At 41.6% G+C, this 10,210-nt stretch overlaps 1 protein-coding gene across 4 annotated transcripts in view; it reads left to right on the top strand.

Annotated features, from left to right (window-relative positions):
- The window catches only part of phf1 (PHD finger protein 1), a 15,132-nt gene extending 5,924 nt beyond the window's left edge, over window positions 1-9,208 (top strand). For all 4 annotated transcript variants that reach the window (XM_060862099.1, XM_060862102.1, XM_060862103.1 and 1 more), the window contains 9 exons: window positions 1-16; window positions 95-163; window positions 283-406; window positions 1,253-1,320; window positions 1,423-1,554; window positions 4,721-4,805; window positions 6,585-6,691; window positions 7,173-7,256; window positions 7,443-9,208. The exon at window positions 1-16 is cut by the window's left edge and continues 80 nt beyond it. In XM_060862099.1, the coding sequence (XP_060718082.1) occupies window positions 1-16; window positions 95-163; window positions 283-406; window positions 1,253-1,320; window positions 1,423-1,554; window positions 4,721-4,805; window positions 6,585-6,691; window positions 7,173-7,256; window positions 7,443-7,704 (947 nt within the window). In that variant the 3' untranslated portion in view covers window positions 7,705-9,208. The remainder of the gene's footprint in view (window positions 17-94; window positions 164-282; window positions 407-1,252; window positions 1,321-1,422; window positions 1,555-4,720; window positions 4,806-6,584; window positions 6,692-7,172; window positions 7,257-7,442) is intronic.
- The last annotated feature ends 1,002 nt before the right edge of the window (window positions 9,209-10,210 follow it).

Genomic DNA, 10,210 nt, shown 5'->3' with positions numbered 1-10,210 from the left:
TGCTATATGGAGACAGGTTAGCATTGTGTTAGCATCATTGCTAAACACTTCCCTTTACTTCTTACAAGCTGCTCTTTTTTTTTTCCTCTTCAAGGTTTTATCACTTCCAGTGTTCAGTGTGTACGAATGGACCTGAGACCATTCAGAGACTCCCCATGACCTGGTAAGATCTTCTGCCTCTTTCCTGACTTCAGCGAACATATTATCATTCAGGGTTCTTTTTTTTTTTTTTTGGTGTTTATTTTCGTGTTACCGTTTTGTGATTTCGTTCCATCTATCCAGGGTAGATTTGGCCCATTTGGTGCTGTATCATCTGTCCCTGTGCTGCAAGAGGAAATACTTCGATTTCGATCATGAAATCATGGCCTTCACCAACGAGAACTGGGATTCTCTGCTGTTAGGCACGGTAATGTGAAAACATCTAGAGATTAGCACACATGGATATGTACACTATAGATTCTGGACTAATTACCATCTACCTCACGCTCTTACTCAGGACATTATTCATTCATTCATTCATTCATCTTCTACCGCTTATCCGAACTACCTCGGGTCACGGGGAGCCTGTGCCTATCTCAGGCGTCATCGGGCATCAAGGCAGGATACACCCTGGACGGAGTGCCAACCCATCACAGGGCACACACACACACACTCTCATTCACTCACACAATCACACACTACGGACAATTTTCCAGAGATGCCAATCAACCTACCATGCATGTCTTTGGACCGGGGGAGGAAACTGGAGTACCCGGAGGAAACCCCCGAGGCACGGGGAGAACATGCAAACTCCACACGCACAAGGCGGAGGCGGGAATCGAACCCCAACCCTGGAGGTGTGAGGCGAACGTGCTAACCACTAAGCCACCGTGACCCCCCCACTCAGGACATTATTGCATATGTAATTCACACTTGTTGAGCTCGTTCCCAGCACCTCCCTTCAAACAAACTTCTGATTGGCTCAAAATTCCCAGGCCGGAATAACATTTCCCGAACGTTCTTGTGCTCCTCTTCTTTGTTGGCTTTAAGCTTATCCTCCTGTTGGTGCTTCACCCTGTTTATGTTTTAAACTGACCACCGTAGAAGGTGTCAGAGCTTCTTTCCTGATAATACACTGACTTCTGATGAACAGAAGCTCTTGACTTGTGTCTCCATGACTTTGTCTCACACTCCAGTATCCTGATGGAGTGAAGTTTTCACTTCTCTGTGTCTGTGTTCGATTCTACACGTGACACTTTCTCTGTGTTCTCAGTTATCAGATACGCCTAAGCAAGATCGCTGCCACAATCTGCTCAATGCGTTAAATTCCCACAAGGACAGGTGAGACGCTCTTAACCGTAAATAACACTTTATTTTGGCAATTTACACTCCAAACATGTAGCACGTCTGCAGTAAATATTTGAACTCTCGTTAACTCTGAAGGTTCGTCTCGGGGAAAGAGATCAAGAAGAAAAAGTGTCTTTTTGGCCTTCAAGTGCGAGCTCCACCACCGCTGTCGTCCGATTCCTCGCCCCTCATCACCGAGCAGCCCATCAGCATCACACACCGCAAAAGGTCAGAACAAAGGTCATGAATGCTTTCTGTCTCACACACACACACACAAATACACACACAAATAGACACACATACACACGCACAGACACATACATACACACATAAACACACATACACACATTCAGACACACATAAAAAGACATACAAATTCACACACATAAACACACAAACAAATATAGGTGTACACACACATGCACACACAAATACACACACACATACACACACACAGACAGACACAAGTTCACACACACACATAAACAAGCAAACACATACAAGTGCACACACACATTCAGACACACACAAACACACACTTACACACACACATTCACAAACACATGCACACACGCACACTCAGACACACAAACACATGCACATGCACACACAAACACACACACACTCACACACACACACATACACATAGACACACACACAAACACGCACAAACACACACTTACACACACACATTCACACATACATGCACACACGCACACTCAGACACACACAAACACATGCACATGCACAGAGACACATGCCCACGCTTTCACACACACTCACACATACACACACACATGCACACACACGCACTCACACACACAAACACATGCACATGCACACACAAACACACACACACACTTGCACACAGACACATGCCCACGCTTTAACACACACTCACACACACACATACACATAGACACACACACACAAACACACACAAACACATGCACATGCACACACAAACACACACACACTTGCACACAGACACATGCCCACACTTTAACACACACTCACACACACACATACACATAGACACACACACACAAACACACACAAACACACACTTACACACACACATTCACACACACATGCACACACGCACACTCAGACACACACAAACACATGCACATGCACAGAGACACATGCCCACGCTTTCACACACACTCACACATACACACACATGCAAACACATGCACTCACACACAAACACATGCACACACAAACACACACACACATGCACACAGACACATGCCCACGCTTTAACACTCACACACACACACACATACACATAGACACACACACAAACACACACACAAACACATAAAAATGATATAGCACACTTTAGGTCTTTTCACACTGCACTTACCCCCTGCTTTTTAATCCCAGGTAGAGGAGCGTTTCACACTTATTTTGGGAACAAGGTGAAACCCGACATTTGCAGTGTTAACTCTGACCCTCCGATGAGCGTTTACTTCTGTAATCTGGTCTCTCAAAGCGTTTACTAAAAACATCAAAATTATTCATGGCCTTAGAAAGTCTGTATCTACTCACTGACACTAAATGTGTCACTAGCAGAAAAACGCCACCAGAACCACGACCCATAATTTCGGAGATGAGGATGGAGCAGTAAACAATGAGGCTCTGTACAAGTAACACAAGCCTTTTCATCTCTTCATATAATTTGCTCCTCTGAGTTTTCTTTCTTTTGTTTATTTGTCTTTGTTTTCTTTTCTTTGTGCCTCTCAGGAGGCTTCAAACAGCCGTGGAGGATTAACGCAACAATATTTTTCCTCAATGATCTCTATTTAAAGCCGTTATTTAAAGTGGTCCTGCGCTGTATTTATCCAGACATTGTTGTTGATGCTGCAAATATGCAAATAAGATGCCGTGCAGCGTGAAACGTCAGATTATAAAGAGCCAGGATTCATTGTGAACCCTGGTTAAAGCCTGAGCAGTGTGAAACCTCTAACCACCGAACCCAGGATTCCCTTTACACAGAGTTCACACACACACACAGGGAACTAGTTCACTTTCAGTTCAAATTCTAAACAATCAGATGTTTATAATGTTACACTCTGATCAGGGGAACGAGACAAGTCAGATTGTTACGTTTTTATTTGTAAAATAAAGTTTTGCACAACCCCAATTTAATGCTGCACTTTTTGCAACTTCTTTCATAAAAAGAAACCTGATCAAGCTGATTCAGAGAACACTCAGTACACACACATAAACACACACACACTCACACACAGACACACACAGACATAAACACACACACACAGACCCACACACATAAACACACACACAGACACAACCTCTCACACACACATTTACATACACAAACTCACACACACTCTCACACACACACACACTCTCACACACACTCTCACACACACACACTCTCACACACACATTTACACACACATAAACACACACACTCTCACACACACATTTATACACACATAAACACACATACATACACACTCAGACACACACACAAACACACATACACACAGACACACACACACACACACACACATAGACACACACAGACTTACTCACATATAGACACACACACTCACTCACACACACACACTCTCTCACACACATAAACACACACACACATACTCACACAGACTCACACACACACACATAAACACACATACACACAGACACACACTCTCACACACACATAAACACACTCTCACACACATATAAACACACACACACGCCGTCACATATACACACACATGCACTCACACATACAGTAGACACACACTCACACATACACACACACTCTCACACCTACTCACACGCTCACTCACACACACTCACACACACTCACTCACACACACATTTACACACACACACACACAAACATACACACACATACACACTCACACAAACACACACACATATAAACACACATACACACACACTCTCACACCTACTCACACGCTCACTTACACTCACTCACACACACACACACACACACTCACTCACTCACTCACTCACACACTCACTCACTCACTCACTCACTCACACACTCACTCACTCACTCACTCACTCACTCACTCACACACACACACACACACTCACTCACTCACACACTCACTCACTCACTCACTCACACACTCACTCACTCACTCACACACACACACACACACACACACACACACACACACACACTCACACACACACACACACACACTCACTCACTCACTCACTCACTCACACACTCACTCACTCACTCACTCACTCACACACTCACTCACTCACTCACTCACTCACTCACTCACTCACTCACACACACACACACACACACACACACACACACACACACACCAAAAAAAAAAGAGTAATTTTTTTAGCTTTGTGGTTTGGTCCCCAGCCCGCTGTCGCTGCCGTGCCAGAGACGAGTCGTGGGCTCTGAGTCTCGCAAATCCAAGCGGCGCATCGCTGAGACACTTCAGCAGGTCAGCACTTCTGTCTGTAACGTCGGTGTTGATGAACGTTCTCTAACAGCAGCACTCACAGTACAGCAGCTGCACATCACAGCTTTATAATCATAGTAATATTAACACACTTGTCCTGATACATTATCGTTTCTATAGTAACGGCTCGTTCAGAGGAACAAAAGTGTTTCTGTAACACGTTTGAAAGGAGTCTCCAGTTTCAGCATCGTGTGACAGTCAGAGGTAAAGATGGAACTTCTTCAGGACAGAGAGAGAAAAACAGGACTATCTTTACTACATGAAAATACTGAGATCTGGGATCTGTCAAATATAGTTCCAGGTCCAAGTGTCACCAACACACACACACACACAGCTGCTGAAGTCTGGGTTTAAGGATGTAGAGAAGAAGGGTCAGCGGTCCTGTGTGTACTTTCGTGTTTAATCGTCTGCATGGACAGGAAGACAGGTCGGATGAGACGAGCTGCAGTAGCGTATCTGTTCATCAGCAGCACTCCATAGTCTGTGTGTCACACAACAACCCTTGGGTTTGATGGTTTCTTATCTGGCAGCGTTTCGCCGGAGATGCTGCGTCACGCTGCTAGCGTCGGACGAGGAAACGCAGCACAGAGGAAATGCCATCATTTGGATTCTCATTGCATGCTGAACACATGACACCGATCTCAATCACGCTAACAGTCTGCTTCGTTCAGCTTTGGCTAATCTAATCTGATTAACTCCTTTTTTATTCACATCACAGTGTTTGAAATCATACACCAGGCCAAAAGTGATGCTGATTAATGAATTAGTATTGTAACTCATAAGTGTGATACTGTCACGGACCGAAGGGCGCAGAACTAATCACCCTCACCTGTGTCCCGTTACACTGTGTTAGCACCGCTATTTAACTTCAGCATCTCTCCAAGTCAGAAGACTTGGAGACTTGTGGAGGAAGTCGTGGCCTAATGGTTAGAGAGTCTGACTCCTAACCCTAAGGTTGTGGGTTTGAGTCTCGGGCCGGCCACGACTGAGGTGCCCTTGAGCAAGGCACCGAACCCCCCATGACTGATAAATGTCTGCCCACTGCTCCGGGTGTGTGTTCACGGTGTGTGTGTGTGTGTTCACTGCTGTGTGTGTGCACTTTGGATGGGTTAAATGCAGAGAACGAATTCTGAGTATGGGTCACCGTACTTAGCCGTACGTCACGTCACTTTTTACCGCCATTGTTTGTTGTCACACTCGTCTCGTTATCACTTACAGTCTGTATCTCTCTTACTTTTCTATCCACAGCACATGCTAATGGATCTTGTTGTCCATGTAAACATATTAAAACAATCTAAAAAAAAAACTGCTAAACTAGTTATGAAGTAGCATAAGTAACTTTTCAGCCTGTACTTTGTTTTACATTTAGCAATGAAGTATTAGCGCTACAGTGTGGCTACATTTTTTAAAGTTATAAAAATATTAATTTAAGGCTAACGTACCTATCAAGTAGCATGACCTACAAAGTTAAAGTGTGTTAGCATTGCTATCAGCTAGCTGGCCATGTATAGTGTTAGTATAGTGTTAGGTACTTTTTTGTGGTACATTGTTCATGATTTAATTACAGCTAAATTTTAAAGATATTTCAAGACACTTTCTTACATTAAACATTAAAGCTTAGTGACCTGGACTGAGTTAAACACTAGTCTACAAGCAGCTAGCATCTCTGCAGCTGTTATTAGCTGTGTGTTGTTAGCATATAAATTTGTCTATGATGCATTTATTTAAAAAGTTATTCTCACTGCTTTCTCTCCTCTGTAGCCGTGTCCACCTGCTAACCAGATCAATCTGGTGCCGTGTTGTCACGGGTGTGTGAACGGTGCGAGCGTCTACAACTCCCGGAAATCCGAGGAGGAATTAGCGCTGGGGTTGGTATTAATGTTGGTATTAATGTTGGTATTAATGTTGGTATTGATGTTGGTATTAATGTTGGTATTAATGTTGGTATTAATGTTGGTATTGATGTTGGTATTAATGTTGGTATTAATGTTGGTATTGATGTTGGTATTAATGTTGGTATTAATGTTGGTATTAATGTTGGTATTGATGTTGGTATTGATGTTGGTATTGATGTTGGTATTGATGTTGGTATTGATGTTGGTATTAATGTTGGTATTAATGTTGGTTTTGATGTTCTGTGATTTAAAACTGCTTTTTTGAAACAAATGTTCTCGGTTATAATTTTAGATCGTTCTTATTATCTTGAGAACTGCGCGATATTTTTTTGTTTGGTTACCGATTTTATTTCACTTGATGTGAAAAACCGAACCAAACGTGAGCTTCGGTAATCGATTTTAAAAGATTTTCTTTTATTAATTGTATTTATATGTGTTTTATTTATTTTAACAGGACGCCTCCTAAGAGAATGTTCCCTCTGTATCACACGACGTATAACGGATCTCAGGGTCTTCCTCGGACTCTGCATCACTACAGGTCTGTGATCTGCTGATTCTAATTGTGGCTCCGCCCCCTGGAATGTGGTTGGATAGATTTTCTGTATATATATCTGCATAACTTAAGCATCGTGTCTAAGGTCACGTCAAGCTCTCAGTCCTTTTTATGTCCCAAGTATTTTTATGTACTTCTTTATGTACCGAGTGATGTATTTAACCCCCACAGTGCCGAGGATCCGTGTCGACTTCCTGCTCCGTGTCTCCCGTTCTCCATGTCGTCCAGTCACCCACCAGGGCAGAGGTTCGAGCAATGCCCGTCTCTGTTCCTGCACGATGTCGCCCCCTACCCCAACGGAGTGAACTTGGAAGGGCACACGATGCCCCGAGGCTGGGGTGGAGGAGAGGCGGTCAGGATTCTGGCCAGACGTGTGACGCCAGACGGAAAGGTCCAGTACCTGGTGGAGTGGGGAAACGTCAGTGTTTATTAAAAAGAAAAGAAACAAAACTGTTGACGTTACAGCAGAAAAATGACACGAATCCACACGGAGGCTCAGCTGCCACTTGACTTTGTGGGATTAAACTGTTAGAAATCATCCCTCTGTCCTTTCCACGGCGTCTCCTGTACTTCAAATACTGTTAGAAAACACCTTTAGAATGCCTTGAACTTTACGATCCGATATCCGATTTGTATCCTATATAATATAATAGATATATTCATCTAAATTCCATGTCTGAGGTACGGGATCGAGATCGTTCTCAACATCGGTATCTGTAACGAGATGAAGGAAAGAAGAAAGCCGTCCTGGAGTCACTTCTCATCAGAAGCGTTGTAATGATTTACCTCTTATTATGCAAGTTTCATTTAATATGATGGCAGATGAGGAGAGTTCATGTAGAGCATCTAGAAATCATCTGAAATGTCCTGTAGCACTTCTCTTTTACTCGCTTTTGTATTCAAATCTATTATTTTGGTGTTAAATAGTTAGTAGTTTATATGAGTGGATTATATTAATGACACACTTTTCTGTTTTAGGTCCATTGTGAGAAAACAGCAGATTGACAGGAAATAATCAGAAATCTGAAACCGCTGAGGTTTAAAAGCCCAGTAACAACTCAGAACAATTAAAAACATTTTAAAGCATTTATTACATGGATTTTTAAATATTATCCTCATCTCATATGAATTTGAAGGATTTACGTATTGAATCATTTATTTATTTGTCATTTTCTGTACGTTTACTGTATTGTAATTATACGTAGTGTTAAATTTTTTATTTTAGATTTATATTTTTATTTGAAGTTAATCGTTTATCTTAAAGTATGTCATCATTTAAGTAGGTGAATATATATATATATTTTTTAAGCTTAATTTTACTGATAACAAACTTGGTAATTTTAGAATTTTTTGTTTTTTACATACATTTTTTATTTTTTTTATTTTTTTGTGTATCCTGCTGTAGCTCCTGGAGAAGAAATGCTACATGTCAGGATATTTCTCCAAAAATGTTCCACACGTTAACTGAACTGGATCAGGGACATAAAACATACAGAGATAACCGAGATAACTGACGTTAACGTGTTAATGTGCACAGATCGGTTCTAGCGACAGAATATTTCTCTCTGAAACGGAGAAAGAACAGATTGTCATTTTTTTGTCAGGTTTTTTTTGTTGCTTGTTTTTTTTTTTATTGTAATAGATTCTGGACTTCACCTGTGAAGTGTTTAAAAGTCATAGACAGAAAAATCAATTCAGGGTTAACTCAAGGGACAAAACTAGTGGACTGCACCTTTGTGTTTCTTCATTTAGTTATTTCTTCCTTTTTCTTCCTGATGTGTTCAGTACTGTGTACAGATTGATGTAATAATGTAATAAAAAGTTACTCATCACATCGTAGGAGGAACTGAAATGAGTAGCTGATCCTCATCCACCTCCTCCATTTGAGATCTTTGTGAAACAAAACAGACGTGAAAAATAAAAAAGGATTAAAAATACACCTGATATTATAATTGTTGCTTTATTTCATGTTCTGTAGTAGTTTAATGACGTATCGTAAACCTTAACATCTAATATAAATCTATATAGGGCTATATAACATTAAACAGGAAATGATGCCCATATAAGGAACAGGGACGAGAAAATGAGATGATGCTGTTATTGAATTAATCAACAGCAGGTGTAACAGGAAATGAATAAGAACAGGAAATGATGCCCATATATGGAAAGTGGAGGAGAAAACGAGAGGATGGACCGAAAGTTTAAGGTTAGTTTTCAGAAGCTGCACTTTGAAACATGGTTAATATTTAAACAGTGTCTAGTTGTTTTTCCTTCTCGGTTTCTCACGATATCTAAAACCTTAGTGTGTTTTATTCTGCCTGTTTTTTAAAAACTGTTAAATCAAAATTAAATATCATTTAAAGGATTTATTTAGCCTGTAATGCATGTAAAAGACCACCAGATGGCGGTCATGTTCATCCACCGGAAACCAGTCCACTAATGAAAGCCCAAAACGCAGGAATATTATTATACTGTTCGGGTCTCCTTTTGGTGCGTTTATAAAATATATTAAGTCAGTTTTAAGTCGTTTTGTAGACGTGTCGGTGTTGTGTGGGGGTTTAAATGAACCTAATAACGCTATAAACTGTAAAACTGTCCATTTGCCTGCACTGAACGCCATCTTGGCTGCCGTTGCCATGGCACTGAGCCTCAGCTTCCGGGGTGTGTGGTGGGGCACCAGGAGTTGGCTCGGCTGATTGAGGTATGATGTATACGTGTGTGTGTGTGTGTGTGTGTGTGTGTGTGTGTGTGTGTGTGTGTGAGTATGTGTGTGTTTGTGTGTGTGTCTGTATGTGTGTGTGTGTGTGTGTGTGTGTGTGAGAGTATGTGTGTGAGTATGTGTGTGTGTGTGTATGTGAGAGTATGTGTGTGTGTGTGTGTGAGTATGTTTGTGTGTGTGTCTGTGTGTGTGTGTGTGTGTGTGTGTGAAACAAACAGAG

The sequence above is a fragment of the Tachysurus vachellii genome, chromosome 25 (genome assembly GCF_030014155.1).
Source record: "Tachysurus vachellii isolate PV-2020 chromosome 25, HZAU_Pvac_v1, whole genome shotgun sequence".
In the NCBI taxonomy this organism is placed as follows: Eukaryota; Metazoa; Chordata; class Actinopteri; order Siluriformes; family Bagridae; genus Tachysurus; species Tachysurus vachellii.
Note: the sequence above shows the minus strand (reverse complement) of the source record. Positions and strands in the feature narration are given on the sequence as shown.